This window comes from Trachurus trachurus (assembly GCF_905171665.1).
Source record: "Trachurus trachurus genome assembly, chromosome: 19".
NCBI lineage: Eukaryota > Metazoa > Chordata > Actinopteri > Carangiformes > Carangidae > Trachurus > Trachurus trachurus.
Genome location: NC_139913.1, coordinates 21,791,152 through 21,810,894, shown reverse-complemented (window position 1 = coordinate 21,810,894; position 19,743 = coordinate 21,791,152). Strand labels below are relative to the sequence as shown.

Sequence of the window (19,743 nt, the reverse complement as noted above, 5' to 3'; positions counted from 1 at the left end):
GAATTGAATTACTGACATAAATAAACTTCTCCATGATATTCTAATTTATTGAGATGCACCTGTATATACAGCTCTGGAAAAAATTAAGAGACCACTTCAAAATGATCAGTGTTCCTCTGGTTTTACTATTCATAGCTATGTGTTTGGGTAAAATTAACACTTTTGTTTCATTCTATAACCTACAGACAAAATTTCTCCAAAATTTGAAATAAAAATATTGTCATTTAAAGCATCTTTTTTTGTAGAAAATGGCAACAGACAAAAAAGTTCCAGTGTTTTCAGACCTTGTACAATGCAAAGAAAACAAGTTCATATTCATTTTAAAACAACACAACACTACTTTTTAAACTTAGGAAGAGTTTAGAAATCAAAATTGGTGGAATAATCCCAATTTTTAATCACAGCAGTGTTTTTTTTAAATTTATTTATAATCTTTCTCATTAAATATGATTTGGTTCAGGTGATCAGCTAAGTAGAGTGAGGTGTGCATGTGTTGGAGTTCAATAGACACTGGAATCGATGGCTGCCATAGAGAAGCTGATTTATTAAAGCAGATATCAGCTTCACGGCCGTTTCGGCTAATGCTGCGTTCAAGGCAGGCTTTTGAAACCGTAAGTTACAGCTTCAAGTCACAACTACGACTTGGTAGCGTTCCAGGTAACCCGTAGCTCGTGTTTTTACCATCCTGTTGTCTGTGAAAGTTCCCTATAACGGCCACTCGTAACTTCCGACCCGTGAACTCGTACCAGATCGAACTGGTATGACTTCACAGGAAGGAAAAACACAAAGTACGAGTTTCTTTGAACGCACCATGAGTTAGCAGCCCCCGCCCTTGTCAGGCATCAATTGGTCCTCGTGCTACGTCACCACATTCACGCGCATCCCTTGGCTGCACACACAGCCCTTCATGCCGTTCTCTCTCCTCATTGGATAACACTTGTATCCCACAAGGAAAATTTTCTCCTCGGGTTACAGCAGAGCAGAGTGACGGAGAGACTCGTGTTTAGGCTGAAATACTTCATGTAAGTGATTGCTGACGGAAAATAGGACTATTTAGGACTTATATTAACAAAAACATTCCACTGATATCTGCTTTAAGAACATTTTGGAGTGGTCTCTTTATTTTTCCCAGAGCTGTATCATGAGGGGGTTGTAGTTTCAGGCTAATGAATGGATGAGGAGCCATATTTGTGTATTGAATACCTCTGCAGTAGCAGATTGACGTCCTCTCTGGTCAGCTGGGTGACATCTCTCTCTCTGCTCAGCCTCTGCACCTGAGTGCTCAAAGCCTCCAATCGCAGAGCCAGCCTACGAAAGCCAAGACCACGTTGACCTATGACATAAAACATAATACAACATGTATTAACAGTATCACATGTCCCCACACCCCCCGTCCTCATGTGTGAGTACTCATACTGTGCATTATGTCATAGCAAATCTTCTGCTGAATAGCAAATCTTGTTCTGTGTATCATGAAACAGCAGGGTTACGTGACGCTGTTTTCTTAACTTGATGTGCTGTAAATGAAGCAGTGATTGTGGTCATGTGTATTTTCCACATTCCACGCGGAGGCTAACGTCATGGACTCCACAAGAACAATTTTATGACAGATAAAGATGTAGTCAATCATCATTTTTTAAAAGCAACTATTAATAAGAAAATTGGGACTGGAGCTCTGTGGTCATCTCACATTAACCCCCCCAAACACACACATATAGACATACTGTATGCATATGTTTTTGTGAGTGTTTCCACAGACACCTTCATGGTTGATGGTAATGCAAATTGCTGACCTCATATACTGTGGAAACATCGATTTAAGTTCATATTTCAACATGCGCTTCAGAATGCCGTTAAACTATTCACTAACTACTACATATACAGTGAGTCAGGTGTTGTGCATCCACTGACCAGATGGGTCCCGACCACTTTTGTGGTTGGTGGCCCCTTAAAACAAACATCTCCTTGAAACCCGTCACCGTGGGTTATGGCCTTCATTCAGGCTTATGATGTGAGCACTGAGCAAGATTTTTATACGATCCGATTTATCTGCTGTAGTAACAGACAGGTTGTTTTTGGGGCCCTCCTTAGGGATAGAGCTCAACCCTGTGATACACAGTAAAAACCCCACAGACTGGTGATGTCACTTCATCTCTGTTTGCTCAGCTGACTATCAGAATATCACTATTTAAACATCCCCTGGGGTCCTTTGGTTACTGAGGCAATGAAAGATAAATGGGAGGAAAGAGATGGGATCCTAAAACAACTTAATGCCAAATGTAAGACCAAGCTCGAGTCCGCATGTGTACAGGGGCGTAGCACCAAATTCTGGGCCCTGTACACGCGTAATGTCAGTGGGCCCCTATCCATGCCAGCGCACAAAGCACAGAGTTGTTTTTGAGGTAAATTTATCCAAAGCTGCCAAAGCGCATTTCCATTGGGGGCAGTTTTTCGGCAAGCAATCTCTTTTTGGCACTATACTGGCTTTGCATTTACCTTAACGTCAAAAGTTAATTACCTCAACTCATAACGTTCTATTATTATCTCATATCATATCTCCGCCAATCTAAAAATAGCTTGCACCGACAATTAAAGGTAACAAATCTACTCCTAAAACTATAGGGATTATGGCATTGGGTCCATTTCCCAAAATGTTGAAATATCCCTTTAACAGTTGCTTCCCCTAATTCTGCCTTCTTTCTTTTTCTGATACCCCGATTTATGTTTTTTGGGTGGCATGATGAAAGCTAGCCTCATTCAATCTGGGCTCACTGACGTTACACTTATTGCTGGCCGCCGTCTATGGCCGGACTAAACCATTTTACACCTCCAAGAGGGGGCCCCCAGAATATCCAATATGTTGGGAGGACTTTGACATGGAGTTCATTCTCTCAGTTGATGTTATAAATATATTTGACATAAATTGACACCAATTAATTGGGGGGGCCAATTCATTCGAAATAAAAACATCACACAAAAAAAATAATAATTTCAGGATTTTCATGGGCCCTCTCCCTACTTGGGCCCTGGGTATTCAAGCCCCCCCCCCCCCCCCCCCCCCCCCCCCCACTACCACCACATGCATGTGTATGTACCCTTGTTTACTTGTCATATAACATAATGGAAAATGTACTGTAGTTGTTTCTGTACATTGTCAGATCACATGGAGGCTGAACATATGAGCATAGCCCCTCATGTGCTTTCACAGTGTAATAATGTTTAATGAAATAGTTATAGTCTATAGCTAGATATGAATGTCTTGGTTTCAAAGCCAACATTTCTTTTTTCCCAGGAAATTGTTTTCTGTTGTTGCATATCATCCTGTTCAAGCATTTTTCTGAAATAAATATAATTACAGTTATGTAGGTGGTTTAAATCTTCTTTTCTACAGCAAGCTGTAACTGAAATTCAACTTTGTGGCAGGAAGAGACAATTTTGAGATTAAATATGATTGCTTGGTATGATGGAACATCTTTTCACAGACTGATTGAAAACTGAGCATTTGGTGATAAATCTGAGCAGGATTAACTGTGTGCGCTGACCAACAGCTTCCCACATGTGGTCTATTTTTCAACACAACCGTTGTGGCTATAGGGGGCCATTTGTATACAAGCTGTGGTGGGTCCCTCAAAGCACAGAGCAATTGTGGGTCTGCGGCTGATTACATTGTCTGCTAAAAACAATTTTCCTAGAATTTGAGGAGGAATAGATGAGGGTGCTTAGATCAGAAGTCTTCTTTGATTATATTTTGAAACGGTTTCATCGGTGGCCAGACTGTCCAAGTCCTGTTCTTCCTCCAGTTAAATCTGTGTCTGACTTTAGAAATAAATGAGCTCAATAAGCTCCATACAATTAATGTGTAAATTATTTTTCCTAAATAAAGTTACAGAAAATTAAATGACTCATACATCAGCTTCTGTATCGGATTCTCATTTTTACGTAATAACTGGTCTGAATGAACAGGGAATGGTAATCTGTTACTGTCCAAATAATGCAGACAGTATTCAATTATTAAATAAAAATACCACAAGCATTTATTTGGAGACATCTGAACAACTTCAAACATTGTAGTGCAGCTCATGGAGCGTGTTTCCAAAATGCTTGTTGTGATTATGTTTGAGAATGGCTCATAGATCAAAAAAAAAAAAAAATGTGGGAGAGGCACAGAGCCAGAATATGCTAATTTATTCATCAAGTGCATAAAAAAAAAGATTTTAGCAGAAAAAAACACTCTGGAGGAGATTGTTGACAACATATCTCTTCCTTGTAAACCAGGAAAGAGATTTTGCCCAAACAACCTTGCCCACTGCCTCCCTAAATACCTTCCCTCAGATAAACAGTTTAGCCAGACAATTGAGTTGAACACGGATATACCATAGCCGCAAACCCACAACTGTCAGACTCATGGGAGGACCTACCACGAATTGTGAACAAAGCTTCATCATAACACTGGGAAGACAGTCAGATGAGGTCTCGTCTCTCAAGAGACACAGTAGGTCTCCACTACAGCGGATGTGCACACAACAAAGCCACATCTCTCCAATCAGTGCTTATAAGGACATCTCATTACATCAGTCTTTATTCTATAATCTCATTTATATTGGATATTTTCATTTGATTCACTTTACTTATAAACTGTATAATTATGGTTATATGGGACAATGATGGATGGATGTTTTTACATATTTGCTATTACTGTAAAAAGATTATGGTCCCTGTTTTACCAAACAATGGTCAGTTTTTCAGTCCGTGTGTGTGTGTGTGTGTGTGTGTGTGTGTGTGTGTGTGTGTGTGTGTGTGTGTGTGTGTGTGTGTTACCCTGTTCCTCGGGTGACCTCCCGGCCGGTTCATCCTTGGCCATCTCCAGTGGCACCAGGAGGCTCTGGAGCAGCAGGGTCAACACTGACAGGCACAGACAGAGCACCAGGCAACCACTAGAGGGCACAATACACAGAGAAACATCAAGCTATCATAAACAGCTCTCAGTACATCAGTCTGTTCCAGCCTCTTCTTTTTTCTCCACAGCCTACAGTCACATGAACAGGAAGTATCCCTTCACTGACTATTATTCAATGCCTTATTTAATACACAACAGAACATTTCAACCTTTTACTTTCAGCAATCTGTTATAATTTTCAACCATGGCATTGTGAAAGTGATTAAACAGTTTTTTCATTATTACTTCTTAACCTTTTTCAACAACACAGGCCTATTAGGCTACATAGCTATGTCTGTTGCTTTTTTCTATCAACCGTTAAAGCAGAAGTAAGCGATCCGGTCATTTTGGCTAATGCTGCGTTCCAGGCAGGCTTTTGAAACCGTAAATTACAGCTTCAAGTCACAACTTACGACTTTGTAGCGTTCTAGGCAACCCACTCCTGTTTTTCCGACCTGTTTTACCTGTGAAAGTCACTATAACGGCCACTCGTAACGTCCGACCCGTGAACTCGTACCAGTACGTCTTTTTGTACAGTCTATGTACCAGATCGAACTGGTACGACTTCACAGGTCGGAAAAATACGAGTTGCCTTGAACGCACCATAACAGTCCTCGTCCCTACGTCACCACATTCAGGCGCATCCCTTGGCTGCACACACAGCCCTGCATGCCGTTCTCTCTCCTCATTGGATAAAAATGGTAGGATATGAGAAAAGTTTTCTCCTCGGCTCAGAGCAGAGTGACTGACAGACCCGTGTTTCGGTTCAAACACTCTATGTAAGTGATTGCTGTCGGTAGATATAACTATTTAAGACTTATATGTAACACAAAAATATCGCTTACTTCTGCTTTAACTTTTGGTTGTGTCTTTCAACCATTTGAACATTGTTTCTTTGAGCTATGTATTACAGCTGATGCAAAATTGTTTGAACTGTTTAGTGAAATAGATTTGAACTGCTGTGATCATTACTTTTAATTATAGACCTTTATGTTTCCAAATGAAACTTATCATTTAAACTGTTAGTCCATCACTTTTAGCTCACTATCTTATTTAAACTGTTTATCTATAACTTTTAGCTATTTGAACTGTTCAACCATCACTATTGACTAACTAGCCTATGTGAACTGTTTATCCATTTATTTTAGCAAACTATTTGAACCTTCAATCCATCACTTTTAGCTAAATAGTCTTTGTCAACTGTTTATCCATTCCTCTAAGCTGACGATATAAACTGTTAGGATTGTTTATCCGATATTTTCAGCTAAATATGTCAAATAGCAGTATGCAATAGAGCAGACAATCCCACGTCATTATCATATTTCTTTGTATGTTTTTCAACAGAATTGACTGGTCGGCCACCAATCTAAAGATGGTGAGGCTTACCTGCGTGGCCGCAGCGCAACACGCATGGCCCTCTGTTTACAGGATGTTGGACGTCACTGTCAAAACAAGAATCAGTAAGTGAACCACACTCAGTAACAAATGTACAGCTGAGAAAAACATCTATTGTTACACAATAACATTTTCCACTTCCATATTAGGTTTTATGAAATGAGGAGCCATTGTAGTTTCTTTTCAAACTGCAAATGAATGGTCACATTTTCCACATGAATTGCATCAATAAAGTCTGTATAAGCGTAAATAGATTTCAAAGTAATGCTATTGGCAGCATGACTGGTCATGAAAGCCTTTGCAGCCTGTGGTCTTTCTGTGTTGGTGTTAAACGTGTTCATTAAACTGATGGAAATACTCAACATAAATGTAACAAAACTGCTGTCACCAAAGTTTTGTTCTGCATCAATGTAAGACATATACAGAGATGTTTCAATAGTTTGGTGCATAACACAATCCAGCACATGGACAACCACACACACGCACACACACACACACACACACACACACAGAAACACACACATCCTCACCTCCTTGGGTCTCCATCCCAACCCACTGGCAACCATCAGGCCTGTTGTCAAAACACACAAACTATGAGAAAATAAAGTTAGGGCTGGGAAGTATCTTGCCTCCTTTTTTTGTCTCTTTTCGGTCTCTTTCCCTCCTTCTCTGGCCGTGTCTTTTCTCTCTCTCAGGGCCTGAGGGTAGGCATCCTGCAGTTGCCAAGGTAACCTGACTCCCCTTTAAAGAAAACAATACCCAGAGTGCTGCTTAGGCCTTTCAAAGATACAATGGAGACCACGCTATTGGGTGACACAGTTTCTTTCAGTCTCACTGGCTAGACTAAAGCCTTAGCTGTGAATTGATACTGAAGAAGGAAGCTCATTTTAATAGCTCAAATGGTGCAAACCTTTGGCTCTGGCTATACAATATGCACAAAAGACGGCAAACATTTAATGACAACAACAATGATGATGATAACAGTAGAGTACAATGAAGTACCGCAGTGGAAACTGCATAGATAACTATTACAGAATAAGTTGTGAGTCTGGCTGACTATGTTCCAACACAATATCCATTTAATTCAGTCAGGAATGCATTTATTTCTTTTGAGGTTTCATTTTGGTTACAAAAGAATAATTTCATTAGACAGAGATGCTTCATTGAGTCTCAGGAGTTCATTTTCTAGACTAAATCATGTATGATGGATTGCAGTGTAATTGTAGGCCACAAGTTTATCAAATAGGTTTAGGATTAGGCATTCTCAAAAAGAGAATAGGCTATATAAACGCTACTCACAAAAAGTTAGGGATATTTGACTTTCTGGTGAAATTTATGGAAAATATAAAAAGTTCATGCTAGATTTATATTATATGATGGAAGTAGGGCATTTAAGTAAAAGTATGGAGTGGTAATTTCTTCATCTCAAACAATTTATTGAAACAAAAGCTAACAACAGTGGTGTTGTCATGTGGCCAAAGAATGTCCACTTCTCTGCCTTTCTGTGTCTCTGTTCAACCTGCTGGTGACACTCTGAGCTCAGTGGACACTTCCCGCTGACAACAAAAGTTTAGAGAAGGTCAGATTAAATTTGTCTGTAAAGGTTATTGTGCATTTTAAGGTGCAACTTTTTTTCATTTGATACAGGCTAATATATGTAATTTAAGGAAGTATTGATCAGAACTTCCCACAATAATGTCACTGAACAACTTTTGCAGAAAAAGATGAATGAAACAAAATTGGTCTTGTGATCTATTTAAAGTGTGCTTCTGAAGATGGTGATCATGAGAATAGACATGCAACAATAATTAGCAGGACTACAGATCGGCGTGCCGTACAGCATGCCAAAAGTTTCCACACCACGCAACAAGTTAACAACATCCCATCTGGACAGAGAAAGATCAGGGAACATATGTCACTTGAGGAAGAGATTATCTTGCTCGATCAGAGTTAGAGAGGGAACCAATTTCTTTTCAAAATAGGCCATGTACGCAAATTAACTTTTGACTTAAAGGTCCGTATGTCACATCGTCTTCTATAGACGCTGTATAGCAGCCACAACATTACAGTAAACCCTTGTTGGCTGATGGCACAAGTCGATATTGATGCCAGGTTACTGTAAATACATGACGCACTGATGACGCAACACTGATGTAAACATTGTTTGGACACTACGTAAACAACTCTTTTTTCCTGCTATCTACAACTTATTGACAAGGAATTACTACCATGGGATATGAGTGGAATTCCTGACCTACATTTTTTTTTATCAATTAGTAAAATCTGCATTTATTCATTTGACAGACAGACAGACAGACAGACAGACAGACAGACAGACAGACAGACAGACAGACAGATAGATAGATAGATAGATAGATAGATAGATAGATAGATAGATAGATAGATAGATAGATAGATAGATAGATAGATAGATAGATAGATAGATAGATAGATAGATAGATAGATATTTGTCACATACAAGGCCAAAACCAGGGTTAAAAACAGTGCAGGTGGATACATATTCTAAACTACCAGTTCATTCGTCTGGGCTGAAACTGCTCTTACCTGTGTGTATGTATGAGGTGTGCGAATGTACATACAAGTGTGTGTCCATGACTGCGCATGTGGGCATAGCTACGTGTGAGATCAGGTGAAGTGGGAGGGACCTGGAAGCTGATGTCACGCAGTGTGTGGGAGCGGAAGGATTTGATGAGCATAAACCTCCATAAGCTATGGACCTAAAGGCTTACTGGCTTTACACCCATCTGTCCCTCCCTCTCTCCCTCTCTCTCTCTCTCTCTGTCACTCACACACACACACACTCACATACACACTCACATACAGTCACGAGCACACAATTACAGTCTTCCATACTCCCCTCTTTTCTAATTTTCCCTCAACTTGTTTCGTAATCACACTCAAACACAAATACAGGCACAAAAAGGAACACATGCAAAGACAGAAACTGCCTGGCTGTGCTGATCAAAATGTGCATCTGCACAAAATATGAAATCATCATAATGATATGGTGTTGCTGCCGGATACGGATGTCTCTCTAGTACCTCATCATGTGACATTGGCTGCTTTCCTTCTTTCCCACACACGCCTGTGCAAACTGATCAGCAGAAGCTGTCCTCGTCATATGTCGCGGATGCCATCTCATCTTCAAGTGAGACAAAACACAATGTCACAGTCATTCATTAGCATGCAGAATGTAAATACTGTGTAAAGGTATGAAAGGTGCTGATACGCAGATTTATATTTGTATTTTGGGTGGGGAAACGGTCTGCAAGACATTTGCATATGAGAGTTTAATTCTGTTGTACAGATATTCAGCAGACGGACGATCAAGTGTTTTAAAAGTGGCTGGTACAGTTTAGGTTGATAAAAACAAATTAACAAAAATTATATACAATGAAATACATTCACAGTAATGTTAACATTCAGATATTACAACTGAAAACTTTCTGACGTCACTTCTTTTGCTGTTTCTTTGCTATTGTGACGGGGAGAAGGTCATGCTAAAAGAGGACATAAAAACATCAGCCACATTTAAGAGGAAAAGACCAGGCCAAACAACATTTTACCCTGAGTTGTTCTGGAAAGCAATGACGGTTCCACAATTTAATTATCAGTAATAACTGTCATGTGTTGGGCAGTTGACTTTTGGTGGGCTGCTTTGAGCGCTGGACAAAGACAGGGTTTGTTGCCCTTGCTATGGATCTTCCTGTCCTGTCCCAGTGCCATCACTCATTTGACAGAGCTAGTCTGCAAGTAAACAAGGCAGATAAGATCAGATAGGCTACTGTGAGCGGCCATGCAACCAATCCATGGTCACAGCAATGTAACCTGACTTCTACAAGAAAGCCATAAATGGAATAGGGTCATTTGTTTTTGGCTTCTTTTTTTTTCACTATTCAACTATGGGATTCCTGATGTGTCAACACAGGAGAGTATTGATATCTGTTCATGAGAAATAACATGTAAAACACCTCAAGGGTGTGTAGATTTGATTATAATCTGTTGACAGCCTGTAAAATCTAATAATGCTTTCTAGAAAGACAGTGAGTCTCCTCACTTTTGTGAATTAAGCAGAGCGTGCAGAGAAGAGGTTGTGACCTGTGTGTATTTCCCCAGCCCACCTGAGCCCCTCTGCAGCTCCAGCAGCAGCACTACACGCACAAGACCGTGACCGGAGGGTGGGGGGGTGTTAGACGCCACTGCGCATGCCCGAGGCAACTTAATATGAATGCTGCTTCACGTCTCAAGACATCTCAATTCCAGGTAAGAATAAAGCCTATTTATCTATTGACGACTGTTTATCATTTGCATACCTGTCTCCCGTCTTGTTCCGTGGAGGTCTTACTCTTACTGCCGCCGTCGGTGCTGTGTTTTAAATCCGCCGCTTTTCCCTTTAAATTCAAGCTTGAAATCTCTTCACATCAACAAACTCCAAGACAGCGTGCGGACAATATGAATTTGTGGTTGGTAACATTTCATGCTAGGTGCTGCAGGAGCGTTAACTTAACCCGAGTGCTTTGACTAGCTCTGTTTCACTGTCGTTTTTATATTTTTGCACCGCTTCGTGTCCGTCTTGTGTGTTATCTTGTGCTAGTTCTGTGTCCTGGTTGAGGTTTCGTTAGCTGCTGAGTCTGACTGACTGACATGTTCCCAACTGACAGCAGCGGCTTGCGGCTAGCTAATGCTAGCAGTGCTAACCTGGCAAGTGTGAATGGAAACGGGTGTATCAGGTTTAGTCCTGCGGTGATGTTAAAGACTCCGTGGCCCGTGTTGCACTGTGACATAGTAGCCGCTGTCTCCTCGACCTTCACTGGGGAGGGTTTCGGCTCAGCCTACTCTACTCTACAGCCTCTGGTCTGGGCAGCAGCTTCTTCCTCTCCGTGCATTTGAAGCTGTCATTCCCCGGTGTGTGTTGTTGACACGACCGTGCCCGCTCATACTGTGGTGTTAACGGAGGGACAGGCTGGCACACACCGTAACGTTAGCCCCGTCTGTGCTCAGCTCTTTGTATCTGAGTCCGCCGAGCCCCCCCAAGATAAAATTGCAGTTACCCCGGCCCCTGTCCAGTCAAGCAGAGGCTCAGGCTGAAGCCGAGCAGCCTCTCCCCTTCACTGCCTTTTTTTTTTGAATGCATGTGCATGTAGCTAATGCAATGCATCAGTTCATTTTACAGCAGATGACACAATTTGAATTTTATTTTTTTGTACATTGAAGAAAATGCATCACCTCTAATGCCTAATATTGCACTAGAGCTTACAATGATATGATCAAAATAACAATTATATTATTCAGGAAAATGCAGCTATGAAATACACTGAGACCCACCCAAAACAATTAGGGTGTCGTTTTGAAATGGGTCATCCTATAGGAACCATGTAAATGAGGATGACAATCGTATGGCTTGCTAAAGGCTGTGTCTAATTCTATTATAAATAGATCACAATTCTGCCTATTGTCTCCCCAAAACAAAACAAATTTATACTGAACTGAACTGAACTTGGCTCTTATATGGACCATGATGCAGATGCAAACGATTCAGCCAAGTAGGCTAAGCTCTTTTCAAGGGGAAACTGGTACTCAGAGTATAACATTAGAGAGGAGCCATGTTGGGAGGATGCTACGAGGATGCACTACTGTTAGTGTGAAACTATTCAAAGACCTCTGTGGATACTGAGATCCACAGACATGTGCTCTAAGTGGACCTAGTTTTAATTTTAACTAAGGTTTGATGGCTGGCCTGTTATATGAACTTAGTAGGGTTTGGCACCTTGCTTTGCAGGCTCTATTTTAGCCTGAGACTTGAGTTTCCTAGATTTGTGGACCCTCGTTCATCTGTGCAAAACATTTAAATCGACTGATTCTGAGAACTTGTATAGCTGAGATTTCAAAAACTTTTATTATTCTTGTTGGGGTTGAAATTGAGTTAGCCGTTTTCCAGTTAATCCGATGTCAAAGCTAAAAAAAATGTTTTATGTAAACATGACCTCTAAGTAAAACAGTTAATCTCCCTGTGAAGCCATTGTAAATGCATGCAGCTGTCCATGCAGTTTTACATGTTACTTGTTAGACAGCAGTGTTGCATGATCTGAGGCTTTTATGGCATTTTTTTTAGCATATTGCAATTGACCTTTGGACATGCATCCCCTTGTGACTTGTTGAAATGCAGCGTGACATGATTTGATGATTGTGCGACAAACATTCCCAGTATGCTGTATATTGCGAATGATCTTTGGACATGCTTCTCCATTTATCTAGTGGTCAGCATTTGCAGGAAATGATGTGATGACGGCATAACAGCTGTTCTTTAAATTGTCGCTACAGAACTAGCAAATATTTGCTGCTGTAATTCAATGGGGACTACCGGTATTTCCCTCACCACTGGAGATTCCTGTTAAACAGCTTTAATATCAAACTTTGCCTTGCCAATTAAATCTGTCCGAGATATATTTGTACATCAAAGATAACTGAAGTTTTTTTGTGTGTGTGTGTGTGGCTTTCATATGGCATCACTAAGATAGCCTTGCAGAGTATTCCCTTTAAGCAGTGGGTTTACAGGATTTGTGTTTTCATCAGATGTAGCCTATCAGATGCCTGATGTACATGTCATGTTTTTTCCATCTAAAGATATTTACCAGGGCATAAATCAGATTTGTGAACTTGACTAATGTTGTTTTACAGTGTAAATCTACTGTGGTAATTCTGGTATCTGTTTCATCTGTCTGGTTGCAAATCACCTCATATGGAAATCGATGAAGCCATCTCTTCTTATCATACTTTGCCTTATCCTTAACCTGTTGATCTATTTAATAGCCAAGTCTGGAAGCAAGATCAACTTTGTACAAAAAAGGATCATAGTTCCATGATTATTATATAAAGATTCACTTACCAGAATACTTTTTTCACCAAATTATCAGGTATTTGGGTTTTTCTTGTTTAGACTTTGCTTTCTCTCTGGCCTTTAACAACCTCATATATGAGTTTTTTTTTTTAGGAATTGCATTCCAATCTTTTTTAAGTTCATCAATGAGAGACTGCTGATTTGTTTATATAGACGCACTTTTCTGACTGATTGATCCAACTTGTCCCACACAAGCTCAATTGGAGAGAGGTCTGGAGACAGAAGGGGGGCCAAACCGTCTTCAAACAACACTTTCCTATTCTTTTTCTGATCATAACATCCAGTTTCTTCAGGGTGTAGTGAACTCCTTTTGTTGGACACCAAGAAAGAAGAAGGATGCACTGAAAGAGAAATTGCAAAATGCCTAAATTGCCGTTTCTCTTTCAGTTCACTTCTTTCCTCAATGTACAAATCTGTGCTCTTGTTTCTTTACTCAGCTGTTTCTTTCTAGCCCTTTCTTTGGTAGTTTGAACACAGTTAAGATTTATTGGATTTATTTTGTATGCAAACTCTCAAAAGCCAAAGAACTAAAGTGAATAATGCAACCTGATTTGTTTTTTTTTTACTTTTGCATTGAAGTTCTGACTCTTGCAAATCTTTTGGCTTGTAGTCGTCTAAGAGGTTTTAAAAGACGGTTGTTTGTCTTAATTTGGTGCTGCTCAGTACGAAGCTCTATGTGGCTCCAGAAGGTAGAGGGTTGATTATGTTCTGGTGCTGCTGACAGTGTTTTGTTTTTGGATTTTTTACTTGGAAACAGTTTTGCAATGATTTCCGTTTGTCTTCCTGACAGTGGACACTCACTATGTTTTTTTTCTCCTCTTTTTTTGCAGTAACCAGCATGGGCAGTTAAGAAAAAAAGGCCAGTGATCTGCTGTGTGGAGGACAGAAGGTTTGTGAAAGCCCACAGCGTCCCTCCACTCTTCCCACTCAGGCGGTCCAACAAGTTTCCAGCACCATGGCTGAAGAAGACTATGGCAGCTTTGTAGACTGGAACCAGATGGGGGATCTGGCCAAGAGCAGCGGGCCCACCAAGGTCGACTGTAAAGACCTGAAAGAGTTCAAACAGATGGCTCGGCAGGGTTACTGGGCCAAAAACCACAAACTACGGGCACAAGTCTACCAGCAGCTCATCAAAGCCATCCCCTGTCGTACAGTAACACCAGATGCAGAAGTATATCGTGACATTATGGGAAACGCAGCCACTAAGAAGCCCTCCTCCCACTTCCCACTGCCAGAGTTTGTGGATGGAAGTCCTGTGCCGCGGTACTGTCTGAAGGCAGACGGGGTGGCCTCGGCCCATCAGATCATCAGCTGCGTCGCTGGGCAGTTTCCAGACATCTCCCACTGCCCGTCGCTTCCAGCCGTCACCGCTTTGCTCCTGCACTTCAGCGCGGACGAAGCTCAGTGTTTCGAACACGTCAGCCGCATACTGGCCTGCAACGAGCCGGGCAAGCGGCTGCTGGACCAGACTTTCCTGGCCTACGAGTCTGGCTGCATGACTTTCGGTGACCTGGCCAACAAGTACTGCACAGCCGCCCACAAATTGATTGTAGCCACGGCCCAGGACGTGCTCGAAGTCTACTCGGACTGGCAACGCTGGGTGCTGGGCGACCTGCCCTTCAGCCACGTGGTCAGGGTCCTGGATGTCTACCTGGTGGAGGGCTACAAGATCCTCTACCGCGTGGCTATAGCCTTGCTCAAGTTCTACCGCAAGCATAAAGCTGGAGCCCCGGGAGCCCAGGGCAACCAGCAGCAACAGGATTCCAGCAAAGTCAAGGCGGACATTCAGGCTTTCATCAAAGGCATCGACTCCACCGTCTCACCTGACAAGCTGCTAGAGAAGGCCTTCTCCATCCGTCTGTTTAGCCGCAAGGAGATCACTCTGCTGCAGCTCACTAATGAGAAGTCCTTGCAGCAGAAGGGAATCACTGTCAAACAGAAGCGGTACAGTCAATAATGTGATTTTTTTATGTGGTGAACTATGAACATCCTTTGACTTTTATTTAAGAACCAGGCAGCATCTAGTTGGCTATCTCGGCCGAGCTTCTACATGCAGCTACACACATGTAAGAATTATAGTCATCATAAAAATACCTTTATGATTCAGAGTCAGGTTCATTTTATTGGCCCATATATTTATCACTCTGGTGAAACGGACATTCTTGAACTTGATTTTAACGGTACGAGACGGTTCCTTCCTATACTGGGAATGAAATCACTGTGGTATGCACAGAATGAGAGGAATGCAATGTTTAAGTAGTACAGGACCCATTTAGCCTTTATTTTTATACCGTTTATCACAAGAATACACCACAGCAAAAGTAATGGGTTACAATAGATGAATTGTTTAGTTTCATTTCATTTGGCAAGAATGTTGTTTTCTCTTAAGCTTTTCACTCTGGCATGCTCTGGGGATTTTTTTGTTTAAGTTGCTCTTGCTTCCTTGTCTCATCATCTTCTTGTTTCCTTTTTGTCTGGTTTGTGCCACACTTTTCCATCCACCATCTTCTGTCTCATCTGCACTCCACCCTGTGCTCACTACATTGGTTCATTTACAGTGCTAGGTGGGTTCTCCTCTCTATGCTACTCTGCTGATCTCTTTCTAGTTTTGTCATTTACAGTACGAATAGATACCCTCTTCTTTGCATTTATGCTTTATGCGTCAATGACCTGTCTCTGCCTGTGTCTGTATGTTTCGCGGCGTCTCCAGGCGGAACGTGCAGCTGGCACTGAACCCCGACACCTTTTCCTCCGAGATCGTCAGCGCCAAGGAGATGCGGGACATCTGGTCGTGGATACCCGAGCGCTTTGCCCTGTGCCAACCACAACTTCTTTTCACCACATCCAACCACGGTTGCAGCCTGAACAGGTATACTGTAAACACAAAAATGGGAGCACAGAAAATGTCAAATACAAAAGGGCAAAACGACAGGCATTTTTGTGCGTGTAGTTGAAAGGGGGGGGGGGAAAAATCGAGATTTTGCGTAATCTCCTCTATGCACTGAACAGATTCTGTCCATTATAATTGTCTTTATTATAATACATTGTTATGGCAGTGCAGGCATTGTCAATCTTCTGTATCTTTTTAATGGTAATAACAGAGCTCAAAGTTTTAAGTTTTAGCCACTGCCTCATTTTACTATAATAATCTAGTAATCTTCCAGTACATGGCTGATGCTAATACATGAGCAATTTAAATCCATCTTATCTTTATATTCAGCATTAGATTTTAATGAAGTCATTTGGAAACAATTAAACTCCCTCATTTCCCTCCAGATTCTATTCACATTGTGAAGGCTACGAGCCCACTCTTCTGCTCATCCGAACCACAGATGGCGATGTAAGTGACACACGTAGACAAAATGTCAAGTCAATTTTTAGAAAGCTTCTTAGTAAAACAAGTCTGTACACTATAATGAATGAAAACACATGGGATATGATCACATCCTCATGTCATAGGAGATATTTTGTTAAGGTGCAGCTCAGATCTGTGATCTATTGTAGTGATGATAATAATAATAGGTATATTAGGTTTTTCTATATCCCTGTGTGCTGCAGACAAGACAAAACAAAACAGCAATGATAGACATAGATGGACTACATTCTCTTTTAGACACTTCCTGTTTCAAACTTCAGTCTAAAGGGGAAAATAGTAGTAGATGGTTTTTGCTGACTACACCCATGCTGGTCTGGTAAAATCCACCCTTGAAGATCTTGTTTACTATATGTACTTCTGCACTGACCTACACATAGTCTGTCAGTGTTTTGTTTTTTTCTTTCAGTAGCTAGAAAGATCTACGTAGCAGTTTGCTTTTCAAAATAAACTTAACTTGTTTTCTTGTGAATTGGTGCCAAAGGTCATTATGACACAGGCGTGGTATGATTGGATTATGGTGCTAAAATGGGATGCCACCACGAACATTGGCAGTTTACAGTTAATCTTCCACTAGTGTGAAGTGTTTTGGAAAATAAGACCAATGCATCAAACATGTATTGTACCGATTCAACTCCTTCACTGTCCTTCAGGTTTGTGGAGCCTTCCTGTCCACAGATTGGGAGGAGCGGAAGAGAGGAGGCAATAAATTAAGTTTCTTCGGCACAGGGGAGTGCTTTGTGTTCAGGGTGAGTTTGTTTTGTTGCTAGCTTTCTTTCAGCATGAAATATTTCCTGTTTTGGTGAATTTATGGAAATTAGGAATTTAATTCGCAGTACCTCGTTATAGCCACCAGAGGGTACCATCCACTGTGGTATCTTATGGTCTGAATGTTAGTATGCCCGGCCTCAATTGGTGTCCGAGGATCACATTTAAAAACCCTGCTTCGTACGTCATGTCACGATTCTCCTTCTGTCTCCATACAGACTTTGCTTTGTCTTCCTGTGCAAAAAAAAAAAAAAACACAGACACACATCATGTCGAATTTGCTTGTGATGGCACAGCGAGCTTTAGTTTTAATAACACCTGGGCTAGAAATAGCAAAGCAGACTGGCTCTCTAATGCCTTCCGTATAAATAATTGACTTGTTTTTCTGTGATGATGCACAGCTGTGTGCTGGCACGGCAGAAAACACGGTCATCTCACACACTAATACTTAAACACACACAGATTGGAAACTCCGGTAACTTGATCCAGCCGTATCTGACCAGGCCTTCATCCGACACCACACCTGACACACATGAGAGACAAGCCACCAGGGACTGATGGTCTATCAGATGTCCAGCTGAGGGTTGGAGACGGAGGAGGGAGCTAATTACATAGAAACTTGCTGACAGAATAGTTGCCAGGTCCCAATATGAAGCATCTGTCTCTATCTTTTCACCTATATACTCATGACTGTTGTTGTTTTCCCTTGTTAGCTGAAGCCAGAGATGGAGCGCTACGAGTGGGTGGTGATCCGCCACCCTGAGCTCGCCTCCTCCATCAAGACCCAGGTTCAAGAGGACACTGCCTCCTCTGAGGGCCAGAACGCCGACAGCAATAGTTTACCGCAGCCCGAGAAACCGGCTGGAGATCTGTCGCCCTTCCTCTCCGCTCGCCACTTCAACCTTAACTCCAAGAACACTTCCATGTTCATGGCTGGGAACTTCGACTCCATCATAGTGGGTAAGTGGATTACAAGATTTTGGGTTGAGGGACTTTTGCACCGTCTGCTAAATCATGAAAATACTCTATATATAAGATTTTATCAGGATCAGTAACACGATACACTTTAGCATTTGTCCTCAGTTGATGTAACTTAATCAAGCTCTGTGCTCTTATTTGTGATCAGGGGGAGGTGAAGGCAACGCTCTTTACATTGACTCAGAACTGAACCACGGGCGCACCGGCAGCTGCGCCACCTTCGACAACCCGCCCCTGTGTGCAGAGAGCTTCCAGGTTTCACTGCTGGAAGTGTGGGGTTTCCAGGATGCCATGGCCTCATAATGCTGTGCACATCAACACACACTACACACTCACTCACTCACGTAGCTCCATACATCACACAGACATGGACACATAGGTCCATATTGATGAACACAAATTTAACACCTAACTATTATTATTATTATTGCAGAAAGTCATGATGAAAAAGTCCAGCAAAGTGTTTGATGTGGAAAACACAGATATGCAAAGAGAACTCCATCCGTCCTACAAATTCATATATGATTAATTATTTTTTATTTATTATTACAGTAAATCCAAATTTCAACATGAACAAAAATGTAATATTTGTGTTTGTTTCTTTTGTTTATTTTTGTATTTACAGATTTGTATTATGGTGTACTAATTGTGTTGAAGGAACTGTTCAGGATCAATTCTAGATAAAGCCAATACAAGGTTCATCTGGAGTTTATTTTTTATTTTTATGACCGCTGTGATGTGTTCATGTTCACGCTGAGCTACAATGTAAAAATTTCTGAATGTAAATTCAGAAGTTCTCTGGTTCAGCTCAGTCTGCCAAATTTACTGTACAGCTATCTCTGCATTCCTTAAAAATCTTTCATCCTCCAGGTTTACGATAAATGTGTGGAGTCGAGTCTTCATTTGGTGATCGGTGTTTTTAATGTCGGAAGAACAACGCTAAGATGTAAAGTTGTACCGGGTTAGCTAGATGTTTGGCCAAGTCCTGTTGCACTTCCCCACATTTCTCGATTTATTGTAACTTAAGTGGGAGATCTGTTGAACTAATGTATGTTTGTGAATGTCAGTGGTGAATTTGAGTGTTGCCATTTTGCACCATATGTCGAAGCTTTCCTTTGAATGAGTGGCAGTGTTACCATTGTATAGTAAGTACATATCCATGTGAATAACTACAAACTTTTTTTTGAAAAGTAAAATCTCAAAATGTATTTTTGGTTTACAAGTAATGGAGATTAATGCAGTTTGCTCATCCTTCTCTTCCTTTGACCATTTTCCCCGTTACTTCCGTCCTTTCTCCTGTGGTAATAGTAAGAAAAGAATTCAGAAGTCGTGCCCTGTAGGCCAAGTGTTGTTGGGGTCATATGACCTAATTGT

At 41.3% G+C, this 19,743-nt stretch overlaps 3 protein-coding genes across 4 annotated transcripts in view; 2 read left to right on the top strand and 1 right to left on the bottom strand.

The window, feature by feature from the left end:
* LOC311002401 (alpha-1,6-mannosylglycoprotein 6-beta-N-acetylglucosaminyltransferase B-like) overlaps positions 1 to 11,360 on the bottom strand; it is a gene marked incomplete at its 3' end in the record, with an annotated part of 21,213 nt that extends 9,853 nt beyond the window's left edge. Inside the window, exons 1-6 of the mRNA XM_083993762.1 lie at positions 10,666 to 11,360; positions 9,394 to 9,494; positions 6,862 to 6,902; positions 6,323 to 6,378; positions 4,819 to 4,934; positions 1,204 to 1,333 (exon numbers count right to left, since the gene is read on the bottom strand). Of these exons, the coding sequence (XP_083849888.1) occupies positions 1,204 to 1,333; positions 4,819 to 4,934; positions 6,323 to 6,348 (272 nt within the window). The 5' untranslated portion in view covers positions 6,349 to 6,378; positions 6,862 to 6,902; positions 9,394 to 9,494; positions 10,666 to 11,360. The remainder of the gene's footprint in view (positions 1 to 1,203; positions 1,334 to 4,818; positions 4,935 to 6,322; positions 6,379 to 6,861; positions 6,903 to 9,393; positions 9,495 to 10,665) is intronic.
* The window catches only part of mfsd1l (major facilitator superfamily domain containing 1-like), a 258,249-nt gene that overhangs the window by 204,402 nt on the left and 34,104 nt on the right, over positions 1 to 19,743 (top strand). The gene's annotated exons all lie outside the window — the stretch shown is intronic.
* On the top strand, positions 10,175 to 19,743 carry tbc1d24 (TBC1 domain family, member 24). 2 transcript variants are annotated; one of them, XM_083993763.1, is made up of 7 exons: positions 10,175 to 10,615; positions 14,081 to 15,194; positions 15,961 to 16,119; positions 16,527 to 16,590; positions 17,277 to 17,372; positions 18,105 to 18,351; positions 18,518 to 19,743. In XM_083993763.1, the coding sequence occupies exons 2-7, from the start codon at positions 14,206 to 14,208 to the stop codon at positions 18,670 to 18,672; spliced, it is 1,710 nt and encodes a 569-aa protein (XP_083849889.1). In that variant the 5' UTR covers positions 10,175 to 10,615; positions 14,081 to 14,205; the 3' UTR covers positions 18,673 to 19,743. The 2 variants fall into 2 exon arrangements, with proteins under 2 accessions (XP_083849889.1, XP_083849890.1); XM_083993764.1 differs by lacking the exons at positions 18,105 to 18,351; positions 18,518 to 19,743 and adding an exon at positions 17,854 to 18,090.